The following is a 17460-nucleotide window of genomic DNA, read 5'->3' as shown; positions in this document are numbered from 1 at the left end:
TTAAGTGCCTGCCTAAAAACCCGAGCCAGTGCTGGAAACATGACGAATAAAAAGATATAGGAAGATGTGGTATGAATGCCAATGAGACAACTCTCCATACAAGTAACAATTTATAAAAGTAAATAAACTCATCATAGATACCAGGACTTAATTTAGTATATACGCCAGACGCGCGTTTCGTCTACAAAAGGCTCATCAGTGACGCTCGAATCCAAAAAAGTTAAAAAGGCCAAATAAAGTACGAAGTTGAAGAGCATTGAGGACCAAAGTTCCTAAAAGTTTTGCCAAATACAGCTAAGGTAATCCATGCCTGAGGTAAACCATTATAGGTCAAGGTACGGCCTTCAACACGGAGCCTTGACTCATACCGAACAGCAAGCTACAAAGGGCATGAAAAACTACAAGTGCAAAACCATTCAAACGGGAAAACCAACGGTCTAATGGTTGATTTTAAAACAATTAGGGGAGCTAACTCTATAATTTTCAGAAAAACAAAAACGAAAGACTTACCATTTTTTTAAATCAAAGTGAGGGGAACTTCATAATGGGATGTTAAAATGGTCGGCGCTTTTTTTCTCTTCTTCATGCATGTTTTGCAGAAATTATTCTAAATTCTCACAAACTGACTTGCTCTTGAAAATAATGTTTTTATTTTTTTAGTATACCTACTGGGTATCTTATTATGATTATTTGTCAAAGGTTGCTTGAAATGTTTCATGACAATTTATATTTGAATTGAAATAGTTCCACCACAGACTAACATTAGTTATACGTCCTTGATTTCACGAAGAAAAACTCCATTTGAATTGTGAAATAGCAACAACAAAAATGTTTTGTGCTTAAAACTAAATATTTTTTTTTTCGATTTTTAAAGTAGAAAATTTGATGAAATATCTAAAATTGAAAAATCCATTAATCCTAAGGAATTATATTATAAGAAATTAGTTATATAGTCGATTCGCTAATTATAGTCCAGACAAGCCAGCAATCAATAGTTAACGATTTTTGATACTTGACACAAGGTGTTAAATATAATAACAGTTACTCATTGACAGATCTCACAGTTCTGTCATATCTTACGGAATACGGTATGTCACAGCGCTATATATATTAACCAATTGCGTGACAGGTGACTTTTATAAGCAGATTTCGCGACAAAGCCGAATTCATCTTATATCCATTGCTGATCGAACAGTACCAAGATGGAAACAATCGTCGGATCTGGTAGGGGACATTTTTCAGATTTGGAACATCGTGGAGTTGGATGTCTATATTTTATTCTTGGTAAGATCATTTTTCGTTAATTCATTTTCAATATTTTTTTCTTATAATATATTTGTTGTACAGCTATATTTTATTTCAAATGATCAATAAAAACTGCAATTTAGACGAATTTTACCTTGAATCTCAGAATTTCTAGATGCATGTGGAATTGTTTACTTTTCCAGAAAATTTACATTTAGTTTACAATTGGAATTTCCATTCATTTTTTTACGTACACTGTACTTATTTATAATTTCCATTTTATTTCTCTAATTGTATGACTGCACGTAGCTGGACTTTAGTTATAACAACTTTACCTAAAATGCTTTTAGTTATGCAACCACTAAACACGACTTTGTTTCATCCTGTTATAAAGCATATAGTATAGACTTCCAAAATCTCAAAGCCAATCTGGGAAAATAATGAAAAGAAACTTCAAATTCTGACGAAAATTTTTGGTGCTATATCTTATCGGTCCAGTAGCAGTGTAAATCTATACTCCATCCTTAATTTCACCTTATACAGAATGAAAACAACACTATATATATATAGAGCCCAGGTGGTCGTGTGGTCTAGCGGGACGGCTGCAGTGCAGGCGATTTGGTGTCACGATATCACAGTAGCATGGGTTCGAATCCCGGCGAGGGAAGAACCAAAAATTTGCGAAAGCAAATTTACAGATCTAACATTGTTGGGTTGATGTTTAGACGAGTTGTATATATATATATATATATATATATATATATATATATACAATTTAAGCAGCTTTCAGTCTGGCTTTACCTGCATCAGCTTTGAAAAGCTCAAAGCCGAAAATTTAAAAGGCAATGATTTATAAAAACCGAAACAGTTGAAAAGCTATCATACTAAGCACAAATGATAAAAACATTTCCATTCTCAATTTTATAAAAGACAAATCCAGCTAAGGTCAACTGTGCCTGAGGGAGTTGAAACATTTAGATTTATAAAAGATTCTTCAATTTTGCGTCTGTCCGAAGTCAAGAGTCTCTGGCCTTTGTATGATTTTTAATTTTAGTTTCTTGTGTACAGTTCGGAGTTTAGTATGACGTCCATTATCACTGAACTAGTATACATATTTTTAAGGGTCCAGCTGAAGGACGCTTCCGCGCTGCTGTGGGACTCGTTTCTGAATGCATTGAAGACCCATTGCTGGCCTTCAGATGTTGTCTGATCTATGGTCTGGTTGTTGTCGCTTTGACACATTCCCCATTTTCTTTTTCAATTTTATTCATTTAGAAATTAACAATTTAGAACGGAGTGCAACACACTTGGTACTAACTACTGCGCTGATGATAATTGGTTAATAGCAAATGTATGTTTCGTGTTTTTGTTTATTATAGCTAATGGACATCGTCCATATATACCACCGCTCTGCTGGTATGCACAAGAATGTGCCTTTTACCCTCATTGGCATGGTATTTGTTAAAATTAATATACCTAAAATTTTTACACTCCACGAAGAAGCTTGATTGTTTTTGTGCTTCATAAAATATAGTCTTTTGGTAGCAAAGAAATAAATGAATAACTGAATGAAATCAAACGTTTAACTAAAACCATTTCCAATGATATTTGATACTACTGATATATCATAAAGGGGTATTTGCCAAAACACCAGTCATTCATTAGAAGGAACTTCATTCGCCCAGATGCATTAAGATTTAGACACATAATTTAAAAGATCTAAATTGAATGATATAAAACTAAAGTCTGTCTTGTTCAATACCATGTGGACTGTGGACCAATTTCTCCCTTTCATCTGCTTTATTTACGTTTGGATATTTTTGTACATTGCATGCACATTGTTTCAGTTAAAACTGCTTCATTTGTGATTTTAAGATTATTATTTTTTATTCATTGTCGTTATAAGATTTTTTAAATGTTCCACTACCTGCTAAGTAATGACATGGAGATGTCGAATCCGCTTGGGATTCCGTTGATGATGACGCAAAAGGTTTTTGTTCTGAACATGATTGTAATTGTTTAGCCAATTATGACGATAATTGTCATGGGTAAAGATCCGGATTGTTTATTGAATTAAATTTCTCTAAACCGATTAATTATTTTCTATTTTATGATTCTATGCGTTTGCAACTAGTAACTTTGCTTTTATGATCCCTTCATAATGAAGCAACACATATTCAATTTTGAAATGATATTATAACCTATCTGCGTCAGCCAGTTGTTCATTCTTGTAGTAAAGTATGTTTATCTTTAATGTCCTCCACTTTGCTATGTTAGAAGAGTCTAGTCATCTATTCTAATTATCAAGTCCTGAACATATGTATATAATTTCATCATTTTATTTACGCCAGACGCGCGTTTCGCCAATAAGAGACTCATCAGTGACGCTCGAATCAAAAAATGTTTAAAAGACCAAGTATAGTAAAACAGCGGTTCCGAACACAAGTGACAACCGATGTGTTTGAAACTAAATTTTATCACACAAACAATTGAGAAAACACACCACTTACACCAATTGTAAATGACGATATTAGTTTCTAAATGCACTGTTATATACGACAATGTAGCATCAGAAAGATGAGGAAATAAACTGTAGGGTATAATCATTAAATATAAAAAAAAAATAGAGGGAAAACACGTTCTCATGGTCTGAGATAAATCGAGTGATCTGCCCTTTTTATATAAGTAAATTATGATAATTGATTATAATTATTTGTATATAAGTGTCTACTTTCAAAATTTGGATATCATCGATATAATCATTGGTTTTGCTTTTATAAAGTTGCTAAATATATTCTCAGTCCAAGTAATCATACTTTTTTCACAGTTTGACAACAATCTATTTTTGTAGTGTTTTAGGGCTAAGGCTATATTCAGCAATCTATGGAGTTGCCTTCATGGGGTCCATACTGGTCTCTTTAATATAAACTTACATACATATCTAGTTTAATATAAGATTGCTGATATTTTCTGACGACTTTTCTAGTGGTTGACTATCAAGGTCAGCTTTAAGCCCTTAACTAACTAGAACATGGAGAAGATGTATGTTCAATAGATGCTGACAACACTTCAAACGTGAGAGAGATAAAAAAAAAAATCTAGAATATTTCCAATTAGGTTAGCCATGCACGTATACTAAATACTTAGTTAATCGGCACATGAAGCTAGTCATACAGTAAGGCTATCGTTGTAATGTTCTCCGCCTTTTTAATCTACATAATAACGGATGAAATATATAACGATCAGTTAACATTTACTGGGAAATGCAGTAAGCTGCACTTTCAACTCATCTCCTAGCTAGTGTAATGCATAGTATCTTGTATGTCGAATAGTTCGATGGAATCCGATTGCTTCACTTCTCTTTAAACAGACAGCAAGGTTAATTACGTTCCGTATATAATCCTATTTACTTCTTGCTCGAAGTAGGAAACCTTAATTAGGGCCTATAAATGATGATTAAAACACGTGTCATATTTGCTCGAATTACAGGAAATCACGCTGAATTGATTTTAAAGGAAGTTTTAGAACAGACTTGAAGAATTAATTATAAGCTTCATATTTTGAAAGCTGTTGAGATTCCCTGCTTTGACTGAGTCCATAAAAATACCAATTACTGTATAATAATGTCAAAGTTGGTGTCCAATTGTTATTTACGAGTCAACAGTTATAGACGTTATTGGGTTGATGATAGAAGATTTTAGAGACCTTGGCTGGATATACAGCCCTTGCACGGTTGGTATTTAAAATGGAATACCTTACAAAAGAAAACTGGGTGATAAGTCTAACTAGGTAGGTCGCCAAAGATCTGATTCAAGAGTGCATACAATATGAGTCTTTTCCTCTTGCAAAAGCATATACTAAAACAATTGACTTTTCGTAGTTTTTCATTTTGTGTGATACCATTTACAGTTTGTGTTCTACTCAGTTTGACAATCCCTGCATATTGTTATCTTTCAACTCTGTTTTGAAACAACATTTTTGTCCTGGGCACTGTTAAACAGTCACTACGGGGCGCCGAATGGGACTCTTGTGATTTTGTACAAAATTCAATTCTGTCATAACAAAATCATTTTTGTCTCACAAAACTATGCGATACAGATTTGTTTTATGAAAACTTCAATTTTGTGATTACAAAATTCATTTTTGTAGACAAAATTCATTTATGTCATGACAAAAGTCAATTTTGTCAAAAAGGTATATCTGATATGGAAATTTAAACACAAAAGTCAATTGTTAGAGACAAAATTGAGGTTTTTTTTTTTAGTCAAAATTGACTTTTGTGAGACAAAACTCAATTTTGTGATTTTGTCTCACAAAAGTCGATTTTGTGAAGACAAAATTCAATTTTGTGCGATAAAATTGACAAATTTGAATTTTGTCTCCATTTTGTGAGACAAAACAAAAGTCAATTTTGTGACGACAAAATTAACAAAATTGAATTTTGTCTCAATTTTGTGAGACAAAATTGACAAAATTGAATTTTGTCTCGACAAAAGTGACTTTTGTCCACTGAAAGATAATTTTGTATGACAAAATTTTAAATTTGTAGTATGTTACAAATTTTGTCAGACTGAACTCATTTTTGTGGAACAAAAGTCTCTTTTGTCCGTACAAAATTGAATTTTGAGTACAAAACCACAAGAGTTCCATTCGGCGCCCCGTAGTCACGTCTAAACTGTTTCTTGTTAGTCTTATTTTCCATTTATTTTCAGGTTCAATTGGAGTGTTGTCCAATTGTTTGGTAATGAATGTATTCATTCGAGAAAACGTAGTGTCTGCACCAAAGAAGGTACTGCATATTAACTTATGTTTCAGTAATGTTTTGGTGTGTCTTGGATTCCCGTTTGCTGGGTTGTCATCGTTCAGAGGAAAGTAAGTAAATCAGGATATATCACTTACAGCACTTATACATAACAAATAATGTTGCCTCTTTGCATGCTATGTGCACGTGGACATTGAATCAATATGTTGAAAGAATATTAAAAGTCACGACGAAGAAAGAAATTTTTGGACGAGTTACCGAATATAAATATTACCTGGCTTTGTTGACTACCCATCGAACGAATATTAAAAGTTTAGACTGAAAAAAAATAATATGGGATGAGTAAAAAGTAAAGAACAAAAATACCGAACTGAAACTCTGTATTTTCGGAAAAATTAAAAATGGAAAGTCCTTTATCAAATGTCAAAATCAAAAGCTCAAACACGGCAAACAAATGGAAATCAACAGTCATATTTCTAACTTGGTACAGACATTTCCATATGTAGAAAATGTTGACATACACCTGGGTTTATACTAGCTTAACCTCTCACTTATAATCAAAAGACGACTATAAACCTGTGTGGCTAGTTTGTTAAATTACTTACAATAGCAAAGAGATCGTGGTTTATCTAAAGCACTTAAACCCCTTCTTCCGATTTGCTCTTTGGTGGATGGTTGTCTCATTGGCAATCATACCACATATTCTTATTTTCATATTACCAAAATAACATACCAAAAACGAGTCTGTTGTAAGTAAAATAAAGAAAATATCTGACAAGAACAGACTCCATTTGTATTTTAAGCTTGGTCCTCGTAAAACGTAGATTTTACTGTCGAAAAGCGTGCTTACTTACTCGCGGCGACGCATACCACCGTAGTGTCGCGTTGTTTATAACAATGCTGCGCTAGATTGAGTTGAAAAAGTGAAATGTCATGGTTTAAAATGATAAATGTATCTGTTTTTGACATCTATTCCCTATAGATCCGAGTTAATTTTCTGGACTCTACAGATTTATAGGTTATAACACCTTGTATAGACACTTGTCTGTTGCTGGAGACAGTACACTGTATTGACCAGATGACTCTGATTTTCTGTTGCTGACTCTTTGACGTACATCACCTTTCTTATTCACATCGGCCACGGAATAGATATTGATATTAATTTCTAATCTTGTCACGGTTATTGGTAGACAATACTATTGACTTGACTCATTTATATCCTTATAAGATTTCTCGTTTCACTAATATGCCATTCATTTAAATTAGTGGAATCATTGTAGTTTTCGACACGGTTATCCAGTGTACAAAGTCAAGCGACTTATTTGCACTAAAACGTACAAACAGAAACACAACTACAATTATGTTTTCCCTAAATCAGTCCAGTTAGAGTCTGTGGATCAGAGATTCTTGTTACCTAGTCTCAGTTTAGTTTCTTATTTTATGTTCTGTGCATTATTTGCGGAGCCGTCTGTTTTGCTTGGGGGGGGGGGGGGGGGGTGTTGTTGTTGTTTTTCATTGTTTTAATTCTCTCTTTTACCAACAGATGCGCGACACATCTTTCTTGAGTAATCTTCAACAAGTGCACACGAAATATGTTTCTTGAATAGTCTTAAACAGATGTGCATCACACCTTTCTTAAATAATCGTCAACAGGTGCGCACGACACGTGTTTCTTGAATAATCTTCAACAAGTGACCACGATAAGCGTGTCTTGAATAATATTCAACAAGTGCCCACGATATGCGTGTCTTGAATAATTTTCAACAAGTGCCAACGATTCGTGTTTCTAAAATAATCTTCAACAGGTGCGCATCACTTCTTTCTTATATAATCTTCAACAGGTGCGCACGACACGTGTATTTTGAATAATCTTCAACAAGTGCATACGATACGTGTTTCTTGAATAATCTTCCACACTGAGGTGTGCACGATACGTGGTTCTCGTCATATTTGTTATGCAGATGCTAGATACATGTTTCGTGAAATACCATGAACAGGTGTGCGCCACATTTTCTTGGTTAATCTAAAATAATTGCTCGACATGCACATGTTTCTTGAATAGTCTTCAACAGGTGCGCGTCAAGTGTTTCTTGAATAATACTAAGCCTAAATGCAAAACATGTTTGCAGGAATATCAAAATGAAAAACAGCCAAAAGCAGTTAAAGGTCAACTTTTGTCTGAACATCATTTAATAGTGTTGATACTTTTTTTCATTATCAAACTATTTAGGAAATAAGTAACAAAATGTAGATTGTATTATGTCAAATTAATCAACACAAGTCATCTGCATACTATCTTCTTATTATTATTCACAACGTAAGAAGATATAAAGTAATAGAAGTATGACCTTCAAAATCTAGCTGCTGCTATACAACATCACGCACAAAACTTACATAATCGGAAATTAGAAAACATGAACAATGAGCCGCATGGAAGCTGATTCAAAGACATATCAAATTTCAATTATTCCAAGAGGAATTTATCCCGATGCAAAGTTAATTAGATTTTAAAGCCGGAAAAAAATGAAGAGCTCATGTGACAAAGTTGTTTGTAATGTTTGAGCTTATGATTTTGTTATTTCATATAAAGGGACTTTCCTTGGAGTATAGAGGTTTTTTTATTTATCTATTTTTACTTCTCACCAATGAGCACTTGGTATAAGAGTATAAAGAACAAGTTCTATTCTCTTTTGTATTACTCTTCAAATGTTTAAATTAAAAGAAACATATTAAAGAAATTCAATATTATAATTTGCATAAACGCATTTTTATAACAGATAGCCACATCCATATACAAGACAAGTCTTACTTAGTAAAGATATTAACGAACATGCTGAACCACACATAGAGGAAAAATCCTACAAGTCTAAAGATTTCAGCACCAATATACGGAAGCCGATAAGGGCCATTCAAAAAAAATATTTTATGTCGTAATTACGACATAGCATGTCGTTATTTCGACATAACATGTCGTTATTACGACATCGCTATGTCGTAATTTCGACATAACTTGTCGTTATAACGACATCGCTATATGTCGTAATTTCGACATATCATGTCGTAATAACGACATCACTATGTCGTTATAACGACATCGCTATGTCGTAATAACGACATCGCTATATATGAAAGAATATGTATTATGATTGCCAAGAGACTAAATGACACAGATATTAACAACTATACGTCATCATAATGCCCCCGATAACTAGAAAAGCCCCCGCATAGTCAGCCATAAAAGAGGGAGGAAAGATACCAGAGGGAGAGTCCCCGAAATGCTGTGTTGCAGACAGTGTTATTATTCAATTATTAGCTCCCTTGGTAAAACTCCAAATTTCATATTTAATGCATTTTATTGTTAAATAATTTACATGAAACTTAATAAGTATATATTTGTTAATTGCATAGCTTTTGCTATTTGAATTCATTGGTTAAAAATATTTATTTATATTGTAAAGTTTAATATTTGCATCGTCGCAAAATCTTTGGATACCTTCAGTAAGAAACTTATATATTTTATTATAAACATTTTGTAAACAACTTGACGTGAATGGAATGTATGTACAACTTTTACTAGTGTCTTGTTCTTTTTCCCAACACCACTCATTCTTTTCTTCTAAAAGTACTCTTAATGGAGCACTGACATCTGACATATTTGACAGAAATTTACTGAGATACGTAATAAAACCAAAAATTTTAAATATGAACTTATCAGAAGAAATATTATTCATGTCTCTACCAGAAAACTTGAAGTGTATTCCTAATGTTTACAAAGAAATGTTTAAAGGTTTTGATCTCTTAAGAGATGATATTGAATTTGATCTTAGCACTGAAAATGTATATGATCAACCCTTATTTTGTAATCCAAATGTGTTGTTCGATGGAAAAACTGTTATATGGTATGATTTTATAAATGCTGGAATTGTTCAAGTAAAAGACATATGTTATGAAGTTATAGAGGGTTTTTTACCAGAAATGGCTATAGTTGAGATGATACAAAATGTAACTAATCATTGTGATATTAACAGTATTGTAAAAAGATATAATACTTTAAAAGTTGTATTGCCTAAAGAATGGACAGAAATTATTCATAAAAATATTCATAGGAGAAATGTTTCTCGCTCTATAAATATTAATGTCATTTTCAAAGATAAATTGTCAGAGTTTTCTATGTGTTCGACAAAAGAACTGTATTTGTTACTTACTAGTAAACTATGTCAGCATCCTATTTGCTATAAAAAGTGGACGGAAGTTTTTGAGATTGAAGAGAATGATCTTTGTAAAGTATGGAAAAACGTTAATTTCTATTGGAAACCATCTATATTAATGGATCTAGATTTCAAAATAGCTCATTATTGTATTTTCACAAATTCTAAACTTATGACTATGAAACTTATAAATTACAATGTATGTGATGTTTGTGAAAAGGAAGTAGAAAATATCACTCATTTATTTCTATTATGTTCTGAATTAATAGTAGAATTTCATCTGTTTATGCAACAAAAGTTGTTAGTTTTATTTGATAATGTTGATTCTGACAAAATTGATAATTTAGTGTATGAAGAGGTATTTATGTTTGGTTTATTTGGACCTATCAAAGGCGTAAATGTAAGTTTTGTCAATTTCATGTTATCTGTAGCGAGATATTGTATCTTCAGAAGAAGGAATTTACTTAAAAATTTAAACAGTAATGTTGATCTTATTAGACTATTTAAATACACTGTAAAACATTATATAACTTACCTGTATGAATATTTGTGTGATGCAAGATGTATGAGAAACATTTTTGAGAAACACTTTTTAAAGAATAATATTCTGGTACAAGAAACCGAAGGTGTAATAACATTTAATTTCTAAATATTGTGCTGATTATATATGATATACTTAAAAACATTGCCTTGTGATATTTTGTGTAATATGTAATATATCTGTTGTATATATATGTTGAAGAATTGAATAAAGATAAAAAAAAAAAAAAAGTTAATACTTATGTGCCATCTACGTTAAGCACGTTGTTCCTACAACACGTTACACCTAACATACGGCATCCAAAAGGGTTTTTGTTTCCATTAATTATTGCAAGTTTTATTCGGTTTTTTATATTATTGGTTGATTCTGCTTCTGTTCATTTTGTGATGTCATTTTATCAAAAATTACCTGGAGATGTGGAAATCTATATAATAATGTGTACCCTTTCAGTTATTTCAACTAAAAATGCAGTACTGTCGCAAGTAATGTAGGAAGGAAAGATGGGACAGAAGTACATGTATACGGTTTTCATATTTATTTTATCATAGGATGTTTAACTTTCAAGTTGCATATCATCTGTCATTGTAAAATTTCTATATCTTAATTCATCCCCAATACAGATATATCTGACACTCTGCAAGTAAATCGAACATTTTTACCCTTGCTTAAATTTGAATAGAATTGTATTTTCACTGGGACATAAATTGTCGAAATACTCCCCTTCAATTACTTGAACCTTGGCTTGAGAATTATTTCCAAGTCATCTTCAGATATATACATTTTAAAATATAGGAATCTACTACTGGATCGTCCGCGAAAACGGCAAATAGAAATATAATCCCGGGTTTTTATTAATTCGATGAAACGGTTTTCGTCGCTGTTTGGGATTCGTCTTTCAATGCCTCCATTTCATGCACAGGTTTATATTGACGAAAAGTTCCGGCATCGCTAGTACAGGAATTACTTTCATCATGCAGTTATAACATGAATAGCAGGACAAATCGCAAAGTAAAACATTCCGTGAACCGGTATTACCCTTTTGATATTGGTGATTGCACCTAAATGGAGTGACGACTTTAAATGATCTATTTCGGAGTACTTCCGTAACATAAATTTCAATTTATTTTATATAATGGTATTTTTCCCCCATTTCCTAATTATTTTAAATAAATAGTTAAAAGCTATACAATAAATAAAAATTGCAAAGTTTAACCTGTGTCGAACCTATGTCCACGGGCGGAGTCTATAGCAATATGCACTATTCTTTTTGTCGGTAGCAATCATCAACATCTTTTTCCAAAGGAGTAGGTCCGGTAAGGACCGATTTTGGCCTCAAATTTCAGATTCATCTGACGAAAGATTTTGACCACTTTTAAAACACTAAAGTGTCTATTTCATTTGATTCAATAAATTTATGTGAAAGATTTTAACTTATTTAGTCATTAAAAACGTTCCGATTCAAGCTTAAATATGACAATTCTACCAAATATGCCGAAAAATGTCACTTTTTAGATGGTTTTTGTCAAAAATAAAAGTGGCCGCATCCGTGTTCATCCTTAACCTTTATACATGTTATGTATTATCATCAAATACAACTTACATTTCAATATTTAGGATGAACACGAATGTGGCCACTTTCGTTTTCCACGGAAACCGTCTAAAATTTAACTAAAATGCATTAATTATGAAGATTTCAGTGATTTAGCATGACTAGTTGGTGCTAGTAACCGATATATGTGTATTGTATTGTCAAAAACAGCTCATATTTATGTAGCAGATACATTCTACTGTCCATTAAATATCTAAAAAAATACATTTTAACAATTTTGTAAAACTGCTATATTTTGGGGCCAAAAAGGGGTCTTACTGGACCTACTCCTTTCATAACACGATTTGTTTTAATTATCATAAACATTTAATTGAAACTTAAGTCGAAATTACGACATAACGACATGTTATGTCGAAATTACGACATGCTATGTCGTAATAACGACATATTTTTTTTTTTTGAATGGCCCTTATCGGCTTCCGTACCGATACTATATAATACAAGATATATTGTGAGAAAATGATTAAAAAAAAATTAATATTGATTTGAAAGACAATTGTTTTGGTATACAATATTATTTGAACTTAATCGTGTATATCTTATATCAGTAGTATTGCTTAAACACATAGACTTCTCTATCAAAAAGTCTATAAATACTGATATAGAACACCACCAATTCAGTAAATTGACTATAAAAACAATAAATACAAAATAAGTATTTCGGGTAAAAACTGGAGTCTAATTCTTTTCTTCTGATTACAGAGAAAAGTATACATTTTATTAGCAAAATATATATATCGATCTGTTACATTTTTAGATGGCTTTTTGAAACGTTTGGATGCCAGGCTTATGGAGTAGAGTCCTACACGGCTGGGTATGCTGCTTTAGGTTTTGTTATCGCCCTTTGTATCGAGAGATACTGTTCTGTGCGTTACACAGAGTTTTGTAAGTATATTTATGAATACGGTATAACGTATATCATTATTTGTTAGACAATAAAAAAAAAAATGGCGATTTGGATGTGATTGCTAATGAAACAACTCTCCACCAGTGACCAACTGACGTAGAGGATAAAATAACATGCATCTCAAGGCCACAGTACGACCTTCAACAATGAGCAAAACCCATAACGCAAAAACAATTTACAAAATGCCCCTAAGAGATTCCGAAAAAAATCCAAATAAGAAAACCAACGGTCTGATTAATGCAAAACAATAAACGAAAAACAGATACAGGTTATACAGCTACAAACGACAACCACTGCACAGACTCCTGACTTAGGGACAATCTTAATTTCATATGTGTTTGGGGGTCAAGCAACAATAATTACATATTTATTATGTTTTTTCTCTGCAGATGATTCGTCTTCAACAATGACATGGTGGATGATGGCCCTCGTTGTCTGGATTACATCCCTACTATGGGCTCTCTTCCCATTATTTGGATGGAGTTCGTAAGTTTATGTATACAATAGTTACTATATGCATGTAAGTTAAGGTTATAACAGTTTATATTTGAAGATATGCATATCAATTGGTGAATTGGTGATCACAATTAAATTAAGATATGGCGAAACATCATACTATCATTTCAATTTAAACGCAACGAAAAACGTCGTTTTCATTGATATTAACCGGCTCTAATGGATATGCTTGTACCACCAACGCCCATATATATAATGATAGTCAGACTTTAAGTTAGATAGCTTTTTTAAAGAGTACACGGGGAGGCTACATACGACATTTGAAATTAAGCAAGAATGTGAGTATAGAACCATATACTGCAAATTCGGACTTTTTTCAATAATTGAGAACAACCAATCATGGAGACTATATACTTTTTTTTAAATTAAAAATACAGCTTATTTTCGTTAGAGTGCAAACGGCAATATTATTTTTAAAGACTTTTCAAATTAATCAATTTTTCCATCAAATTTTCAATTTTTTTACAGTTATGCCCCTGAAGCATCTGGCGTAGCATGCGGACTAAACTGGCTACAAAAAGATACCAGTCACTTGACCTATGGCTTGTGTATTTGTCTTGGAAGTCTGTTCTGGTACGTTGTCGCAGCAGTCTGTATATCTGGGTCCAAGCAAGAGAAGCCAATCGTTGTTACTCGTGGACAGGAGTATGAATGGCTGAGCAATCATCAGTTACGTTGGGTATGAATTCAATTTATGGATTACAATAATTGAAATTGGGAAAATTGTTTAACCACAAAGCTGAGTTTACTGCATGTGGCCATTGCTACTTTAGGATTTCAGATTGATAATTTTAAGAGGCTCAAACTATTGAAGAAGAAACCCCAACAGTTTCAGTTCCAATTAGACGTTGTGTGGAAACGTGGAACAGTGGAAACGATATTTATATTTATTGCAATAAGCAAGCATGCAAAGGACAGATTTCTCGCTGATATGTGACAAACACATTTTGAACTAAAAAAACATCGTTGGAGGGGGTCTCCAACGATGTTTTTTTTAGTTCAAAATGTGTTTGTCACATATCAGCGAGAATAAATAATTTGATTTCAAGAATTTCTCAAGAATCAAGACCTACAATAACCCAATAACAGTGTTGTTTTACTGATAAACAAGCCATTTATTATTTTTCTATTCGATTAGCCGAATCCAGGACATTTGTAGAGAATCTGAGAATTGGTAAAAGTATTGCTAAAAAAATGTTTATTATAGATCTAACAAAAAATGTAGAATTTCCATGTATTCGTTAATATACCCGTATGTGTTTCCTTCACGCCTCTACGATCTATATTTCTCCTTATCGATTATTTGTATCGACTGAAATGTGTTAGCTGTTTTAGTACCATCGCGTCCAAGGAGATATAACCCCGAGACCCGAGACAGAACTAATGACACCCCTCCCCTGACCAAACCCACTCCACCACATGCACACACAAATGGCGGGAATGCTCCAGTAGATCTCCGGTATTGTCACAAAACGTACACATTTGATATGAAATGGTTTATTCAAATATACATAATCACTGTAAACCCTCAATTTGACTAGATAGTTAGAAATCAATGCTCCCCATGTGCTAAAAAAATAGATATCAGACATCAAAATAGACCGAATGTTTTTACTGTTTTGTTTCAGATTTGCATTGGATTTCTTGTCTTCGTAATAATTGGATGGGGTCCATATGGAATGTTCATGTGCTGGTCAATGATAACTGATGCCACTGAAGTATCTAGTTTGGCTGCGTCACTTCCGCCATTATTCGCCAAAGGATGTACTGCTCTTTACCCTATTGGCTACTTGCTGTCAAGTGAGAAGATTAGAGACGGTGTGCTTGGGGGATACTTAGATGAACCCGCAAAGAAAGAGAAATAATGACTGAAATGTTACGAGGTTCCAACACGGTCAATTTAAGATCGCAAGATGGAAATTTCCAGTTCTTATTTTGTATTTTTTCAATTCTAAAATTACAAAGAGGCTCTAAAAAAGTGAAATTATCTTTCAGATATAAAACACTTTTAGGAAAATTATATATTCGTTTGATCGTTTTGGAACCTTAATATTCTAGTTGTCTGATTTGTTCAAAGACTATATTGTTTTGCAACGAATTATTTATTATCGTGTAAATGTATAGAATGCATAATTGTAATTGTGGCTTTTTGATGGAACGATGTACATTATACTGTTTGTTACTCATCAAGGAAAGTGCTAATTGTATAGATGAAGCTCTAGACGAAAAAGAAATAAAATATTATAGAGCAGAGAGTTTTTTTCTTTATACAACTAAGATTGAAACAATTTGTAACATGCACTCAATGGTCAAGGAAGAAAACTCAATGAAGGACACACAGTTGTAAAGACATTTCAAAGTGCAACAGAACAAACTACCCAAATGACAATTTTGTTTGTTTGTTTGTTGTGTTTTGATATTGCTATTGGACAAAGACAACAATGAATTGATTGATTGTTGGTTGCTTAACGTCCAGTGGCAAATATTTCATGCATATTCAGGACGAGAACAAGTTAACAATAAATACATTAGGTAGGTAGTTGTAATAGAGGTCATCTAGGATGATGGTCGGGGAAATTTAGACTGCCACTGGAAAATGAGGGTATATTGGATAGGGACAGAAATTTAGCCTTACAACAGGCCACCTACGGACCCCTCAAAGAGTTGTCGTAAGGGTTCTTAACGTGCAAAGAGCGTGGCACTCTCTCTACACGAGGCATCGGATTTAACGTCCCCCTTCTGACCGGACGTGACTGCGAACTTGATACATCCCGCACAGCCAAACGGACGCCCCACTTCGGCAAGCGTTTTACTGCCGGTCGGGAGAAGACCAAGAGACCATATTTCTATACCCCAGTCACCCTTGGGGGACAACAATGAAAAATTCAGAGATAAATAAAAAAATAAATCAATAAAAAAATGATACTATAGCATAACGTGTGCAGTTATTTAACGGAATGCGATGGAATCCGACGGCCTTATTTATATATAAAAAAGGGCTAAACAAAAACAAAGTTATTTGAATGATAGTTAAATGAGCACGATGTGAATCAATAATCATATTAGCTTAGTAGAAGAAGGGGAAAAGGTACCAGAGGGACAGTCAAACTCATAAATCGAAAATAAACCGACAACGCCATAGCTAAAAAATAAAAAGACAAACAGACAAACAACAGTACAAAAGACACAAATTAGAAAACTACAGACTAAGCAACACGAACCCACTAAAAACTGGGAGTGAGCTCAGTTGCTCCGGAAGGGTAAGCAGATCCTGTTCCACATGTGGCACCCATCGTGTTGCTCATGTAAATACAAACCTAGTAAATAGTCTAATTCGGTAGGTCATGTTCGTTGTGAAAAGGGAAGCGAGTTGTAGTTACGACATAAAGAACATATCCGATATCATCTGTGAAACGGGGTTATTTCATAACGGTCAACCAACTCGCGATGGCGTCCGTAAAATTTACGACGGTATGATTTCAACTTCACCATTTGAAACTATTAGGTTAATAGCTTCCTTGCGAGCAGCGATCCTATATCGAGGAAATCATGATAGGAAATACAAGCCCTGGAATACAGTATCTATACTCCGTATGCAGGCGCTGCTGAAATGTTGCTATATTGAAATGGAAAGTTCACAATTGGGAAGCTGAAATCATCTCTTTTGTCGTT

At 33.3% G+C, this 17460-nt stretch overlaps 1 protein-coding gene across 1 annotated transcript; it reads left to right on the top strand.

Annotated features, from left to right (window-relative positions):
- The first annotated feature begins 1030 nt into the window (after positions 1 to 1030).
- On the top strand, positions 1031 to 16038 carry LOC134724924 (visual pigment-like receptor peropsin). The gene is made up of 6 exons (XM_063588302.1): positions 1031 to 1284; positions 5958 to 6117; positions 13123 to 13250; positions 13662 to 13758; positions 14257 to 14467; positions 15417 to 16038. The coding sequence occupies exons 1-6, from the start codon at positions 1203 to 1205 to the stop codon at positions 15651 to 15653; spliced, it is 915 nt and encodes a 304-aa protein (XP_063444372.1). The 5' UTR covers positions 1031 to 1202; the 3' UTR covers positions 15654 to 16038.
- The last annotated feature ends 1422 nt before the right edge of the window (positions 16039 to 17460 follow it).

The sequence above is a fragment of the Mytilus trossulus genome, chromosome 7 (assembly GCF_036588685.1).
Source record: "Mytilus trossulus isolate FHL-02 chromosome 7, PNRI_Mtr1.1.1.hap1, whole genome shotgun sequence".
Taxonomy (NCBI): domain Eukaryota; kingdom Metazoa; phylum Mollusca; class Bivalvia; order Mytilida; family Mytilidae; genus Mytilus; species Mytilus trossulus.
The sequence above is the reverse complement of the archived record's forward strand: the minus strand, read 5'-3'. Positions and strand labels throughout refer to the sequence as shown.